At 42.6% G+C, this 16,963-nt stretch overlaps 1 protein-coding gene across 2 annotated transcripts in view; it reads left to right on the forward strand.

The window, feature by feature from the left end:
• Positions 1 to 16,328, forward strand: part of HSPA12A (heat shock protein family A (Hsp70) member 12A) — a 76,935-nt gene extending 60,607 nt beyond the window's left edge. For both annotated transcript variants that reach the window (XM_064144304.1, XM_064144305.1), the window contains exons 7-12: positions 654 to 825; positions 3,534 to 3,620; positions 4,322 to 4,426; positions 5,488 to 5,746; positions 7,408 to 7,511; positions 10,070 to 16,328. In XM_064144304.1, coding sequence (XP_064000374.1) covers positions 654 to 825; positions 3,534 to 3,620; positions 4,322 to 4,426; positions 5,488 to 5,746; positions 7,408 to 7,511; positions 10,070 to 10,704 — 1,362 coding nt within the window. In that variant the 3' untranslated portion in view covers positions 10,705 to 16,328. The remainder of the gene's footprint in view (positions 1 to 653; positions 826 to 3,533; positions 3,621 to 4,321; positions 4,427 to 5,487; positions 5,747 to 7,407; positions 7,512 to 10,069) is intronic.
• Positions 16,329 to 16,963: the final 635 nt, after the last annotated feature.

A 16,963-nucleotide genomic window follows, 5' to 3' on the forward strand; every position in this document is an offset into this window, starting at 1 on the left:
TTACTTTGAGGCTTGTTCTCATATTTTATAGATCTGCCCTATTGTATTTTGAGTCCTTGAATATCCTGAGCATTTCAAAGATGTTATAAAAGTAGCTGTACTTAAAAGCAATGTATTTTGAAGTAGAAGACATTGCATTTAAGTCAGAAGATGCACGACGGGCAAAATGTATCCCATCTTCCTAGTAAGCTGCACAGCTTGGGAGTTTCATTTTGTTGAGGGCTGTGTATATCTGGGATATAAAGAAAGAGAAGCTATTGTTGTGAGGAGGAGAGGCCAAAGGAGGCTAGGCCCCCTCTTAGCAGGCAGATCCATAGGTTAATTTGGAGTTCAGGTTTTAGGCCATTCATTCCAGGTTCCAAAATGATTTGTCTTCCTTTCCCCACCTGCCACGTACACAACTGCTCAGTTAGGCACTTAGCATGGTAAGTGCATGAAGAGTCCTTGCTGCAGCTTGTGAAGTTGTGCTATACATCGTGGGCAGGACGGTTCCCAGATCAAGACTGTTAGCAAACAGCAGCAGCTCCTCTGTGTGTTGAACTCAGAGGGCAAAGCTGACTGAAACCATGAGCTGGGCTCATTCCCCTGCTGGAAAGCGTCTGCTGGGCTGCAGCGTTTCCCACCCTGCTTCTCTGATGCGTTCTCTCTTGCAGGCAGGAATGGCATCGCCCGAAAACCCCGAGCAGCTGATCATTGCCCTGGAACCTGAGGCTGCCTCTATCTACTGCCGAAAGCTCCGTCTGCACCAGATGATAGACCTGAGCAATAGGGCACCTGTCAATGGTTATAGCCCGAGTGACACTATTGGAACTGGATTTACACAGGGTACTTCTCTTAACTCACTTCTTTAGACTCTTACACCTAAATTTGCTTTGCCCATGGGGGCTGTTTTCTTACAATTTCTTGTTGTCCTTGCTCTCTTGCAAATGTTTCAGGCTGCATCAGTTTGTTTTTCTAACCTGCTTTGCTGTTTGCTGTAATTAGACTCATTTAGGCATTGATCCAGCAGACCTGCTTGCAGTTACTTGACTTTTAGCATGCAGGTAGCTTCTTTGCCTTGCTTTCATTGGGGTGTTGTAAGAGCCTTTTAGTGTTTTCACACCCGCATTTTTCTGCCTTAGTTAAAATCAGTGCTTTGAGTTGAATCATTCAGTTAATTTTGCTTGGAAACAGTTATGTCTTTGAGTAGCTGAATTATTAAAACAGTCCTAAACAGCAGTCTGCAATGAGACTTTCAGTCTGAGGCGTTCCAAAATTTTGGCAGATGTTTTTTGATGTAATCCTTATGACATACCATTAATGGTCTTCCACTCTCAGGGGACCACACTATGCTGGAATACAGCAATGAATTTATCTGCTTGTAGGAGGACTGAATGCAGCACTTACGATTTACTGACCTGAGATATGTTGCTGATATCAGTGCTTACAGTGAGGGACAGGGATTGGACCAGAGTGTAAATCACTTGCCAAAAGATCCTTTGTCACCAAGGATTTTTGAGCTTGGTATTTAGAGGAAAATAGAAGGGGAAAAAAGAAAGAGGAAGAGAAACCAGCAGTAAGATGTGATTGCTGCATAATGTGCAGATTTCCCCCCAGTGTGAGCTGTTAATGGTTGTAGTGAGCCAATATATCCCAGAAGCAGTTTTTCAGAAGAATTTGTGTTTTGCAGGCATTTACTAGGTCAAAGCAGTGCTGGCAAATGGAAGTTCAAGCTAGTAAAGCTATTCCTGTACTTACCAGAGGGTATGGTTTTTAGTTATGTGGGGTCAGTACATCACTCTCTCAAATCCATGCCTCTCCTAGCCAGCACTTGTCAGATGTGTTCAGTGTTAAGGAAGCCCACACAGACACAATCCCTTTAGAGGACATTGTCCCTTCAGGGGCCCCTCACCTTCTGTCCCCCTTGTTGATGTTCTGAACCATTCCAGTTCCATGTGATTTTTACATGAACGCACTTTCAGGCTACTCAGGGGTTTTCCTCTGGGAAAACAATACAAGAAAATAGTTTCTCTGGTTAAGGTTTTGAAGCTGGAGCAGAATCTGGCAAATCACAGATTTCTGCTGGTGGGCTTTTTCTTGAATGGGAAGTACCATTCTCCTTCTTAACTTTGTATGATGAAAGCTATTGGAGATGAGAAAGGTTTCGTGTCAAAATTAATGAAAACAAAGTTTGGAGTGAATTAATTTGGGGTTAGAATTAAAATTTCATAAAGGCATGGCAGGGACCCAAGACAAGCTGAGAACAGCTTAAGGAGAAAACCTTTTTAAATATAAACAGAGAGAAGCACTCCAAGGACCATATTATTGCTGGGAAGTCAAAACAAAAATTTTGCTGTTCATAGTAGCCAGGATAACCTTACTTCAGTCATAGCTAAAGACTGGCTCTTGTGTTCACTTCTATCCCCCAGGAGTGAATGAAAGAACTCCCACTGATTTCTGTGGGCTCTTTGTTGGGCTCTTGCTTGGACCTTAGTGCTTGTTCTGTCATTGAATGCTTCGCTGTGCAAGCTCTCGCTGTGTGCTGCTGTCAGTGCGGTGAGGCTAATGCAGCTTGTCTGCATCATATAGGGTCTTTATGGCTGGGGGTGGCAGTATCAGTCTAGGAGCCCTATGGCTTGTTCTGATGAGGGGCACTGTAGAAACAAGAAGCAAAATGCATTCAGTGATTTGCATGCTGGTATTTTCAGAAAGAATCGTGTTTCCATGCATGACAGGGTGCCTCTCTTCTGTAGTGTTTCTAGAAGTGCCTTTGAAGGTGAGTGAAGGTTACACAGGGAATGAGGGGTTTTTTTTGATCATTCAATTGCAGAGGTTGATTTAGAAGCATAACAGCAAAGGCTTTCACTACTCCTCTTTCTCTTCACAGCCTATTCTTTGTCTTTTAAATGCCCAAGCAGCAGTAGTTCTCTTAAGTTAACTGTTACAGTGCTATGGCTGGATTATGCTCAATTTATAATTGTTATGTGTATTTAAAATATTATGTGGGCCAGACTTGCTGATCACTGTGGCCCTGAGAAGTTATAAATCTGAGAAGCAGTACTGAAGGCTGCTTGTTTTGAGACAGACCGACATCCTCAAAGGCTCAGGAGATGTCTGTGTGTGAGCACCTAAAACGAGCAGTGCCGTTAGGCAAGGTGAAGCTTGTCTCCCAGCCCTCGGTTAGGCTGGCAGCAGGCTGGAGCTGCCGCCTGGTGGCACAGCCTGTGCCCAGCACAGCTGGCTGCCAGCCCAACTGGTGCTAGGTGGGGCTTTGAAATCTAGAATACATTAACAAATTAATCAGACCTGTTTGTACCTTCCCTATTAGCTTATTGTTTGTAATCCAGTTAGTTTCAAGGAGGATCAGTGTGGATGCAAACCAGATTTCATTCTTTCTAGGAGCACTGCTGTAATGTTCCCCATCCTAACACAATAGTTTTTGTTAAGGAGTGATGAATACAGATCTGTCAGCCTGCTTGCACCTGCTTCCTGCAGCTTATGATATCAGCTTCTTCATGTGCTTTTTGTGGTTTTTTTTCCCTGTCAATGACTAGCTAAGGAGCACATCCGTCGTAATCGACAGAGTCGTACCTTTATGGTGGAAAATGTCATAGGAGAGATCTGGTCTGAACTGGAAGAAGGTAGTGTCCTTTCTTGAGTAACATTTGCTCTCACTGGGAAACTGTTTCCCACAAATGTGCTGTGTACTGCATTGTTCTCTCAGCGATTACAAATAGGAAAGCTAAAAAATACAAGCTTGTGTGCTGCTGTGCTGCTCTTGGCTATTAAGGGTGAACTCCAGTTCTTTATGCTCCAGCAAAATACAGTTTATTAAGGAGATGGGAGAAAGGAATCCAGGTTTTAAAATACAACCAGAATATTTTCCTCAGAACAGGCTTTGTAAATAAGCCATTGCATTAATTTAACCCACTGGAATGTACCCCAGCAGCATGAGCAGTTCTACTTGTCTGCTTTCCATCTGTGTTAAATCAATAGCTTTTGACATCTGAATTTCATGTTTGTTGTCAATCATTCCATTATAATTACCAGGAAAGATCAGGTCTTCAGTGTAGACATTCATGACTCTCTGTATGTCATTATACAGAGGTGGTAGAAGCCTCATTCCTGGAGGTTAAGGCCAGGCTGGATGGGACTCTGGGCAGCCTAGTCTAGTGTGAGGTGTCCCTACCTGTGGCAGCGGGGTTGGAACTGGATGATCTTTGAGGTCCCTTCTGACCCTGACAATTATGATGTGATTATCTGTCCTGTTGATAGCCCTGAGAAGCTTTCATGGCAATATGCTGTTGAGAGAACACTAACATAAATACTGCTTGCAAACTAGGTGACCGTTACATCGTGGTTGACAGTGGAGGAGGCACAGTAGATATGACTGTCCATCAGATCAGGCTCCCTGAAGGACATCTGAAAGAACTGTACAAGGCAACAGGTAATGTCCCTTCCATGATTTCTGTCTTGTTTTGAATTATCAGTGCAGGAAATGTGTAGCTTTATTAGTCACTACATCTCACTAGCAGTGCTTCCTGAAATCAGTTCAATGTCCAAAATTAGTGTAGCCTAGCTTCTGGTCAGCAGACATGGGTATTGACTTAATGCTTCTTATGCCTTTGGAGGATAAACCTCACGCTGGTAGAGTAAGAAACTGCTATCTCCAGTGTTATCTCCAGTGTTACTCATCTCCATTCAGGCCAGGACGTCCTGTCATGGTCCTGGCCTGACTTCTGCTAGCAAAGTCATCGTTTTCATGTCCTTTGAGAGGTCACCTGTGTATTGCTGCTCTGTCCAGGTATTCAGAGATGTGCTGTGGAGACAGCAATAGCTGAGTGTCACAACAAAATCCTTATAAAGGGGCTGCTGCCAGAAGAGAGATTTTCTTAGATTCAGGGGAAACCGTACATATTCCAGTACTTTCACAGGCTGTTAAACACCCATCCCCTGGGAAGAATTCACAGTCAGTGGTCCCCACCAAAGATATAAAAATGCAATTCCTGGAATAGTATTCCCTTCCTGAACTACAGATCCCTTTTGACTTTGTCCTGTAGCTAAACTCTTAAGCACATGTGTCAGCCTATTATTTGCTGCTGTGTCTCTATACAAAGTTAATCTTCATCTGTGTGGTTCATCACTGAGGCCTTCTCAGTCTTGCTGGCTACACAAATACCTCAGGGAACAACCTGGTAAGGTAATTAGGACAGCATGCACCAGCTCTGTCTGCTTCTAAAGATGCATCCAACCCATTCCTTCTCAGGTGTGGCTAAGGAGGCAGTTTCTTATGCTTCTAATAAAAGTGTTTCAGTTTTATAGTGGTAGTGCTGTAAAAGTGAGGCAAAGGTAAGGTTATGTTCTGTGTTAGACCAATATTTAGGAAAGCTCCCTCATTCTGTAGACATTCTCCCTTGACAGTTCTCATAGTGTCTGATGTATGTTTGCTTATCCTGAAACCAAATAAGCAGTTCAGAATGTTAAAGCTGTGTTTTGTTTGTAATGCAGGTGGGCCATATGGTTCTCTGGGTGTGGACTATGAATTTGAAAAGCTCCTGTGTAAAATATTTGGAGAAGATTTTATTGAGCAGTTTAAAATCAAGCGTCCTGCTGCCTGGGTAGATCTGATGATAGCATTTGAGTCCCGTAAACGAGCAGCAGCTCCAGACAGGACCAATCCACTAAACATCACTCTGCCTTTCTCCTTCATTGACTATTACAAGAAGTTTCGAGGTCACAGCGTAGAACATGCCTTGAGGAAAAGCAAGTGAGTAGACAACTGAACCTAGATGGATGCAGAATTAACTAGTGGTGGCAAAGACAAATAATTAAATTATCCTAATTACATGGACTGAAATGTAGTAGTGGGAAAATACCATTTAAGGATGAGAAAATGAGTTTGCCTCAAGTGTAGCTTCCAGAATAAAAAGTTCTGATCCATCTTTTGCAGAACATTTTCTGTACTGGACTTGCACTCTTCTGACATTGCTTTCTGTGACATTCCTGCATCACTACATCACTTCCCTGAATTTGACCATGTATTTTGAGTCCTCTTACATGTCAAATCAAATACAGACTTAGGTTTCCAAAAGTTAGATACTTAGAATCTCGATTTTTAGAGGCCTGGGCCCTGAAACAAATCCAAGATTTTGAGTGAGATGCATAAATATATTGATGGCTCCAGGGGATTTACTAGCAATACCAGATCACTGGTGAAAACACAGACACACAGAGCTTGCACACAGCTCTGCAAGGGGGAAGAATTCTTCTTTTAAAATGATGGCAGGCTTTCTTTTCTTCTAGTATTTTACCAGTTGGATAATTTGCTCAGTGGCTGGGGAGATGTACTCCCCTCTAGAGGGCATTTTCAGTATCAAGAAGCACCCTGAATGACAAGATCATGGGCTGCTATGGAAAAGGAATGGAGGAGAAAATAAAAGTGGACATTCTATTCTGCACTTTGTGACATTGTATACTACAGGAGACCTGGAGATTAATGGCATGAAGGAGAAGGAGCAATAGAGCTTGTAAATCTGGGGCAGAATGCTTGGGACTTGAGAGCAGAAGAGATGGCATTTAGTACCTGTACACTGACTTCTTTCTGCATTTTCTTAATCCAGTGGATGCTGAATGTATCATACAGGCTGAAATCCCTGCCTCTCTTCCTAAAGTTATTGGTAAATGTACTTTAAGTCTAAATGACTTGGAGTCTAGGGATCACTTCTTAAATGAAGCTGAGGTTCCAAAATCATTAAAACATTCTGAAAATTTCCCCCCTCACCAGACCATCCTCGTGTTAATAGTCTCAGTGATTGAATGCAAAATGTTTCCTTCAAATAAAAAGAAATTATTTGCATAATGGGGTAGAAAAGGTATGGCAGTGACATATAATTTGTGTGAGTGCAAAGGAGATTACTCAGATATATGCATGTGTGTCAGTGGTGGAATAACTTAAAGCCTGTATTCACTTAACAAATATTATGCCTCATTAAAAATGCTGTGCTCTCTTCTGCCTCCTGAGGCTTCCCCTACTTGCTTGTTTGCCTTCTGTGTTTCCAGTGGCTTTGGCCTGCTGCTGCTATAATCTAAATGTTGCCCTTCTGGGGATGAATCAGTCCTGTTTCAGATGAGCGAGCACTGGATTGACTGCCAGCTGTTGCAGGAAGCAGCTGAGCATTGCTAATATTACAGAAGGCAATCAGGCAAAGAAAACAGCAATTAGACAAGCCAAAATAATAATTCTGCCTTGAAATTTTACATTGCTGCAGTTGGTATGGGACTAGGGTGAGGAGGCATTTTTGCCCAAGGAAAACACATGCAGATTCTGTAGACTCATTGATTTCATTATTTAGTGTCTCCTGTGAGGGTTTGGCTGTTCCTTGTAGCTCAGCTGCAATGTTTTAATATCCTTTCTATCTTCTTTTCCAGTGTGGACTTTGTGAAGTGGTCCTCCCAGGGAATGCTGAGGATGAGCCCGGATGCAATGAATGCTCTTTTCAAGCCTACAATTGACCAGATTGTCCAGCACCTTAGTATGTATCTGCAGGCAATTCTGCTTTCCAGCAGAGCTGAAACTGAAGCTTTGCTTGCCTGTTTCAAACCAGTGACTGGAATTGAAGTCAAGCAACACTTCCTCCAGTTGTACTCACCAAACGTGGGCAAGGGATTTAGTTCTGAATTTATAGTTCTCTCCAAAGTAGTTAGAGAAGTAATAGAAGTAAGAGGTGTCACCTTAACACATGTTCCTGCCTCACTCTAGTACTAGTTACTGAGTGTTCATCAGTCCTGTCAGTGCTTAAGCTTCATTTTTTCTGTACTTTTAGAGCCTCAAGCATTCAGAAGACTGAAAGGCACTGACTAACCCAGATCCTTCTTTTCTTTCTCCTGTTTCAGGCAACATACAAATAATGCCAGGGATCTAAGTAGTGTCTGACTCTTGCTGCTGTTAAGCCCTCTGGTTCATTTCTCCTCAGTGGAAGGACACGTTTGTTCATAGACATCCAAATCACTGACATCTCTGAAGCACAAAAAATGAATGATTTTTATGGTAAAAATACTTCCAGGCATAGCTTAAGCAGCACTGAATTTATTTATCCACTAATGGAAAGTGACAGTTTTATTGGGAGATTTATTATTTAAAGATTGGAAGATTGGATTTGTATCAGGTAGATTATAATATATGTAGTGAGCAAAGTAATGCTGTTCTACACCTTACAAAGCACTAATTGAGTCATGTTTGGAATGGAATTTCTAACTTTGCTATCTAGGTGTGAACTGTTAGGTAAATTTCAGAGGTCACAGTTTAGTAGGACTAGTGCAGAACAGCTTGTATGTGAACAGGGAGAGACAGACTTAGAATTGCAGAAGTTGTGACAGGCAACTCAGTCATGCTGCTTCAGTTATTTGAGCCAAGGGTAAGCCTACAAGTGAACTATATGGCTTTCACAGAATCACAGAACTTTACAGGTTGGAAAGGACCTCCAGAGATCGAGTCCAACATTTCTGCCAAGCAGGATCCCCTAGGGTAGTTAGCACAGGAATGCATCCAGGTGGGTTATGAAAGTCTCCAGAGAAGGAGACTCCACAACCTCTCTGGGCAGCCTGTTCCAGGGCTCTGTCACCTTCACTGTAAAGAAGTTTCTCCTTGTATAGAGGTGAAACCTTCTATGTTCCAGTTTTTAGCTGCTGCTCCTTTTCTTATTGCTGCAGACCACTGAAAAGAGATTGCCCCCCTCCACTTGACACCCACCCCTCAGGTATTAATACACATTGATCAGATCTCCTCTCAGTCTTCTCCAGACTGAACAGCCCCAGGGCTCTCAGTCTCTCTTCATAGGGGAGATGCTCAAGTCCTGCAGTCATCCTCTCCGCTGGACTGTTTCCAGCAGGTCCCTGTCTCTCCTGAACTGGGGAGCCCAAAACTGGACACAGTATTTCAGGTGTGCTCTCACCAGGGCAGAGTACAGGGGGAGACTTGATGATCTGTGAGGTCTCTTCCAACCCTGATAATACTGTGTGTGTGTGTGAGAAGAACTTCCCTAGACCTTGAAAGTTTTCTTGAAAGTAGAGGATGTGTGGGTTTAAGTTAAGAGGGAACATCTGTAAGAATGTGAGGGGCTATTATTATTTTGCAGATGGGACTTAATGTGTTTAAGATGTTAGGATCAGAAATACTAAGTTCATTTAAAATGGGGCGACCTGTCTGGAATGCATTAAAGGGTGTGTAAATCAGGTTTGGGAATATCTTGCTGCCACTTCAAGTGGCGAGGTGATGTCTGTTCCCCACTACCCAGAATGTGACTGGCAGGATGTCTTTGCAAGAAATCTGACTCTCCCTTTATTGGTAGAAGCTTTCTCTCTTCTTGCTTTTCCTCTTCTTGTGTTTCTTCTTCTTCTACACCCCCTTACAGCTGCAACCGGACAGTAGCTTGTTCAGGCTGTAGTTTAGTGTTCCTGGTAGCTGGCTTGCAGGATATTCAAGGTCTTTTGCAGCACTGGGGAGGCCATGCTGGGCATGAGTGGGCCTGGGTGAAAACTGGTGGATTTGGGGAGAAGATACGAGTGACAGAGAGGAAAAAGATGGGGATGAAGCAGAAGTTGAGAGCACAGAATGCTGTGCTTGTGGATTAGGAGGGTAAGAGAGTGGGTTAGGCCTTGGAAGAGGCTGCCCAGGGAGGTGGTGGAGTCCCCATCCCTGGAAGAGTTGAAGAAGCATGTGGATGTTGCACTTGAGGCTCCAGTTTAGCGTTGGTGGTAGCAGGCTTCTGGTTGGACTCGTTGACCTTCAAGGTCTTTTCCAACCTTGATGATTTTAATGACTTTTATGACTTCAAAATGTTCTGGTCTAAATGCCACTTCAGAAATACTGCCCTTTGAGGTAAGTTTTCATTCCCAGTGAAACAGAGCATGGGGGAGATTACAGGAGTGGGACAAGTACATGCTGAGAGAGACAGTGTGGGTATAGATGTTGTAGTTTCAGATCTTAGGTGTGTGCATGGGACATTAAGTTCACTGGGTCGTTAGGAATTTCACCTGCATTGCCTTGTCACAGTGGATTCTTCCCTATTGAATGGGCTCTGTTTCTGTTTAGGTGATGTGTTCGATAAGCCAGAAGTGACCAATGTCAAGTTTCTGTTCCTCGTGGGTGGCTTTGCCGAATCCCCCTTACTCCAGCAAGCCGTGCAGAGCGCTTTTGGCTCAAGATGTCGAGTCATCATTCCTCAGGATGTGGGGCTCACGATCCTCAAAGGAGCTGTTCTCTTTGGCCTAGACCCTGCTGTCATCAAAGTGCGGCGCTCCCCACTCACCTATGGCGTGGGTGTGCTGAATCGGTTTGTGGAAGGGAAGCACCCAGCAGAGAAGCTCCTAATCAAAGACGGCACACGCTGGTGCACCGACGTCTTCGACAAGTTCATCTCAGCCGACCAGTCTGTAGCCCTTGGAGAGACTGTGACACGCAGCTACACACCGGCCAAGCCTTCTCAGTTAGTAATAGTGATCCATATCTACAGCTCAGAACAGGATAACGTTAGCTTCATCACCGAAGCTGGGGTGAAGAAGTGTGGCACCCTTCGCTTGGATCTCACGGGAACTGATGCTTCGGTGCCAAACCGGCGGGAGATCAAAACGCTTATGCAGTTTGGGGACACTGAAATCAAAGCCATGGCCATTGATGTTGCCACCTCTAAAAGTGTCAAAGTTGGTATTGATTTCTTAAACTACTAACAGCCCGCTCTCCCCACCGCAGCCTGTTTGTGAGACTGCTCTTCCCCTATTCCATCTTTTTGACGTTCATGTATCACCTAATCAACTTGAATTTCAGCAGGCTATATGAGAACAGCTACCAGGGTGGGGGGTGTCGTGTTCGTGCCCTTTGGTAACCAAAGGCTGCGTTTCAAAAGACCCTTGCAAAGCTTGGGGAGCAAAAGTTCCAGAGGTAGTAAAAGTTCCCAAGTTACTCAAGCATGCTTAAAGAGCTACCTTTATTAAATGAAAACTGATTGTTGTTGGGACCCGAAGATTAGTTGAAAAGATAGAAAATTATTATCTCTTTGCTGCCTTCTTCCTCCTTCTCCCAAGAAAACCTCACCCACTTGGTGGCTGTAGAGGGCATATCTGTTTAAACAGCATCATCCTCTGGCAATGGGAACAAATCAATAGTCTATAATATTTCGATTTTGGGTTTTGCCTTGTGCTTTCAAAACTTCAAGTGCTGAAAAAGCAATGATTTAGAGTAATGGGAATTGAGTTTCTTATATTCTGAGGCCCTGCTGAAAAGAAAATCCCCCGAAATCCTTTAAAATTACTTTAAAGTTATATATTGATTTCTCCAGTTTGAAAACAAAACCTTTATTGTCACAGCTCTCAGAACAAGCTGTTGGATTAAATAGGTAGCGTTGCCCACATTATGCTTAGGAAAATTATTAAAGACAAAGCTATCTCCCTTTTGGGTCTTCCAACTTGTTTTTATTATTCTCCATCTGAAATCATAGAATCAAAGAATAGTTGAGGTTGGAAGGGATATTCATTGGCCATCTGGTCCCAACCTCGCTGTTCTAAGCAGTGTTAGCTACAGCAGGATGCTTTGTCCAGGTTTCAATGTCTCCAACAATGGAGATGTCTAAACTCTGGTCAACCTGATGCAGTATTTGACAACCCTCATTTTTTTTACCTTGTGCTTACAAGGAATTTCTTGCATTTCAGTTTGTGCCCATTGCCTCTTCTCAGAGGTATGCAGTAAAAGAAGTCTGGTTCCACGTTCTTTACTGTCTTCTGTAAGGCATTTATTCACTTTCCTAGCATGCCCTGAGCCTTCTCAAGTCCAAACAGTATCTCTAAGCTTCTCCTCTTGACATGTACTCCAGTCCCTTAATCCTCACGGCCCTTGGCTTGTCTCACACCAGTATGCCCATGACACTCTTGTACTGAGAAGCATAGAGCTGGACCTGACACCCTAGATATGGGTCTCACCAAGGCTGAATAAAGGGGAATAATCACTTTCCTTGACCTGCTGGCAATGCTCTTCCTAATACAGCCTAGGAGACTATTGGCATTTTGTTGCAAGGGCAAATTATTGACTCGTGCTCAACTTCTTTTTATTTATTTTTGTCTACCAAGACCCTGAGATCTTTTTCTGCCAAGCTGCTTCCCACTCAGTTGGCTGACAGCATGTAGTAGTGCATGGTGTTATTCCTCCACAGGTTCAGGACTTTGCACTTCCCTTCATTGAACTTTGTAAGGTTCGTGTTTGCACATCTCTCCAGCCTGTCAAGATCCCTCTGACCCAGTGATTTTCCAAGTGATTATATCTCCTTTCTTGCTAATCTCTGTGTAAAGATTTGGAAGTAGAGGTAGATGATGGCTGCCCAAGAAGATTAAGACAACTTTAAAGAGAGAAAATGCCCAGATCAAGAGTAGCATAGTCTATTTTCAGTAGCACACATTATAAGTGAGTAAAATAGATTTCTATGTGGAGTTGAATGGCCAGTAAAGTGGAAGGCAGAAGCCAAGAGAGTGAAACTACAAATAGCATCAAGTAAAGCATTTCTTCCATGGCTGTGAGCACACAGCTCTAATGCAGGTGAAATACAGAGATGCTCATGGGAGCATCTTGTTTTCCACATAATAGCTTCCTGAAAACATTTTCTTAAGCACTTTCACTTGGAACATTTCTCCTGCGACTGGAACAGTTTTTATGTTGAAGAATGCTAAAGGTAAGGTCACTTCCAAACCTACAGTCTGTACCTGCTGAGAACTGGCAGCTTCAGATACAAATCCACATCCCTCCCCAAACTGACAGACTGACACTAACACACAGAATCAGCCTTCCAGAGAATTTGTACAGAGCTGCCTGATTACCTGCTGGAATTCATTGCATATTTGAAGTGTTAATTGCTAAACTAAATCTTGCTTCCTGAGAAGTTGAGCATGAGTTAAATCCATTACTGACACTTCTAGGAAATGAAAGCTCTGTCAGTTATTTCACGAGTTCACATTCCAGTCCTGTACTAAAGCTGTGTTTTACCTGGAGTTTTGCCACAGGAAAGAGCTGCAGAACTACTACATGCAACTGCGTTTTGCCATTGGAGTTTTCTGTGTCTCCTGCACAGTTCCCTAGTTGAATGTGAAATCTGTTCTGCATTCATGTTTCTCTAAACAAAGAGAAAAAAAAAAAGGAGAAAACCAAACCAAACCAAAACAAAAAGGACTATGGAGAATGCAAGTCATAGTATCTGGCTGGGTACTTTCTATAATTACAAAGTGTGCTTGCTAGCATTCAGTTCCCTGCTGCCTGCTAAATGCTTTAAAAGCTGAATACCGGGATTTATTTTTTTGTGTGTGTGTGTATGTTGCTTTCCATGGTTTACAAACAAGAGAAACTTTAAGATGAGTTATGAACAATATAATTTTATGTATATACAATATTTAAATACTGTACAGACTTTTCTTTCTACAGCGCTATTTTTCTTGTACGAAAATGCTCTTTTGCCTCTGTTGATTTCATTCAGCTGTTAATTTTAAATAACATAGTTTCTCAATCAGCTTCTGTAATTACAGGCTTTTAAAGGTGGTAAGAGATGAAATAGAAAAGGCTGATCTCATAATAATAGGAAAGAAATGTTGGTGTGTCAGACAATCCAACATTCTTCCTGCAATGCAAGTCATACCAGTTCAGCATATTGCACAGATGCAGTAGTATGTTGCTGGGATTTTCATTTCTTTCTTTCAGATGGTGACCATTCCATCTCCAGCAGTTCTTCATAATAATGGATGAATCCTCCTGTAAAAACCAAGTTAAAAATTAAGATTGAATGATCTGAATATTCAACTTCTCCACCAGGTTTGGGGTGGGGGGGTGAGGCTGGTGGTGTTTATTAAGAATCTTCTCGAGTTAAAACAAACAAACAAAATGCAAAACCAACAAAAACAAATGCAAAACTAACCTTCCAAAGCCAGGTGACACTGATCTACTGTAGCTGCAGGTCAGACCCTGTCTCTGTCTACCACTGCCACCTGCCAAAAGACAAAATTCTGAAAGTAGACCCTGGGTCTCTTTGCATCCTATGTTAAACTGGAATCAGTCCAGTTCTGCACAGATTTGTTTCTTGTGCTCTCCTGTTAGCACAGAGTTTGGTCTAATAAGTGGCTAAAACCTCTCCCTCTCTCCTTTCAAGAAGGGGTGAACTGCAAGGTCAAGTGGCCCATGACTTTTGTGCTGTTATCAGCCTGTCTGTGGGGAATGCTAACAGTAGTTTCTGCAGCTCTTCTGAAGCATAGTTCCCTGCACAGTAGCTATTCTCTGCCCTTTCTTATTCACCTTTTGTAAGATCCCATCTGGGTCCAAGCAAGGGTTTGTTGCTGAAATTACTGTAACTGTGAAGTGTAATTTTCCATATTTTTTTGCACTCCCTCATTGAGTCTGAGGAGAACACTTTCAAGCTTATCTTTGCAAGATCACTGAACTACTGAACAAACTCCCAACTGTCCTTGTTGCCCTCTTGAAATCTTAAGAATGGAAAATTAGCTTGTCTAAAGAGTTAGAATCGTAAGTAGAATATTAATGCTGTGGTCTGTAGTCTATAAGCCAGTGAAAACGACTTTGTGAAGTGGCATGTGGATGCCTGCTTCGATAGAGGAGGGTAGGCTGTGAAAGTAATATGAATTTTATTAGGAAATGAGTCAATTTTTAGAGTAGCAGTTTTGCTGGAGAGCCCCTGCAGAGTATTTCTTTTTTAATAGGGTTGTCAGATGACATTGTGCAACTTAATATTGAGAAGATGAGACCTGCTCTCCTTAGGGAAAGCAAAAGGTCATAGGAATTCTGCTCTGAGCAGTGTCATGCAAGTTTGGCTTCAAGTTAACTCTAGAATGAAAGCAAATGGTTTTAGGAGAAGTTCTGCTCTCAGCAGCCAACGTGCAAGTTTAGGTCCAAGTTAACTCTAGAATGAAAGCAGAAGGTCTTAGGAACAGTTCTTCTCTGAGCAGCCACTGTCCAAGTTTGAGTCCAACTTAACTCTAGAATGAAAGCAAAAGGTCTTAGGAACAGTTCTTCTCTGAGCAGCCAGTGTCCAAGTTTGAGTCCAAATTAGAATGAAAGCAAAAGGTCTTAGGAGAAATTCTGCTCTGAGCAGCCAGTGTCCTAGTTTGAGTCCAAATTAACTCTAGAATGAAAGCAAATGGTCTTAGGAACAGTTCTGCTCTGAGCAGCCAGTGTCCTAGTTTGAGTCCAAATTAACTCTAGAATGAAAGCAAAAGGTCTTAGGAACAGTTCTGCTCTGAGCAGCCAGTGTCCTAGTTTGAGTCCAACTTAACTCTAGAATGAAAGCAAAAGGTCTTAGGAGAAGTTCTGCTCTGAGCAGCCAGTGTCCTAGTTTGAGTCCAACTTAACTCTAGAATGAAAGCAAAAGGTCTTAGGAACAGTTCTTCTCTGAGCAGCCACTGTCCAAGTTTGAGTCCAAATTAGAATGAAAGCAAAAGGTCTTAGGAGAAGTTCTGCTCTGAGCAGCCAGTGTCCTAGTTTGAGTCCAAATTAACTCTAGAATGAAAGCAAAAGGTCTTAGGAACAGTTCTGCTCTGAGCAGCCAGTGTCCTAGTTTGAGTCCAACTTAACTCTAGAATGAAAGCAAAAGGTCTTAGGAACAGTTCTTCTTTGAGCAGCCAGTGTCCAAGTTTGAGTCCAAATTAACTCTAGAATGAAAGCAAAAGGTCTTAGGAACAGTTCTGCTCTGAACAGCCAGTGTCCTAGTTTGAGTCCAAATTAACTCTAGAATGAAAGCAAAAGGTCTTAGGAACAGTTCTGCTCTGAACAGCCAGTGTCCTCGTTTGAGTCCAAATTAACTCTAGAATGAAAGCAAATGGTCTTAGGAACAGTTCTGCTCTGAGCAGCCAGTGTCAAGTTTGGGTCCAAGTTAACTCTAGAATGAAAATTAGCAGCTGACTGTAACAGAATCATTAATTGTGCTAGAATATGATAAACGTGCAGCGACAGTTAGGACAGTTTCCATTGGTATGAATATACCAATATTTATATACAGGAGTTTTAATGCATTATTATGAGAAGGCTACTTATATGCTGCAGAGATTTAATTGCCAAGATAAGCTGCATATTTATGACACGAAGTGGCTTAAGCGGATGAATAGTATCAAAGTTGTTGGGCATAATGTCACAATACTCACCTGCTTGAAATAGTCTTAAACTATATTATAAAACCAACCATTGTGGTCTTGTTCACCTCTGTGCAAGATAAACTCAGATTTCACTGATGTTTGGAGCTGTTCACAACTTGTCTGGATTGTGTCTTGAGTGTTTGTGTGTCTTCAATCACGTCAAATAAAATACCATAAAACTAGTGGGTTTTTTTTTTCTCTTTTTGAGAGTTGTTTCCTGAAAATGGCTATAAAAAAATTGTTGTGAAATTGAGAAAGGCCAAGTGCTTCTGCTTGGGTTTGGATGTTCTTTCATATGTAGGTGGCCTACAGGAAGGCTGGGGAGAGACTATTTACAGGGTCTTGTAATGACAGGACAAGGGGTAATGGGCTTAAACTGGAAAAGGGGAGATTCAGACTAGATGTTAGGAAAGGGTTCTTTCTAGTGAGGGTGGTGAGACACTGGCACAGGTTGCACAGGGAGGCTGTGGATGCTCCCTCCCTGGAGGTGTTCAAAGCCAGGTTGGATGAGGCCTTGAACAACCTGTTCTAGTGGGAGATGTCCCTGCCTATGGCAAGGGGGTTGGAAGTGGGTGATCTTTGAGGTCCTTTCCAACCTAAGCCATTCTATGATTCTATGTTTGACAGCAACTGTATATGCTGCTTATGAGATGGCTTCAAGGTTTTAGGTGTGTGGACACTTAGAGTCATTGCCAGTCCCCTGTGCAGCACACAGCAAGAGACTGCTGCATTTTTAATTCATTTGTGTCCTTTCTAGGGGGGACTTGATACATGCCCAATGTAGAAATCCACTGCTGGGTGTTTTTTGCCTTCCACC

This window comes from Pogoniulus pusillus, chromosome 6 (genome assembly GCF_015220805.1).
Source record: "Pogoniulus pusillus isolate bPogPus1 chromosome 6, bPogPus1.pri, whole genome shotgun sequence".
NCBI classification, from domain to species: domain Eukaryota; kingdom Metazoa; phylum Chordata; class Aves; order Piciformes; family Lybiidae; genus Pogoniulus; species Pogoniulus pusillus.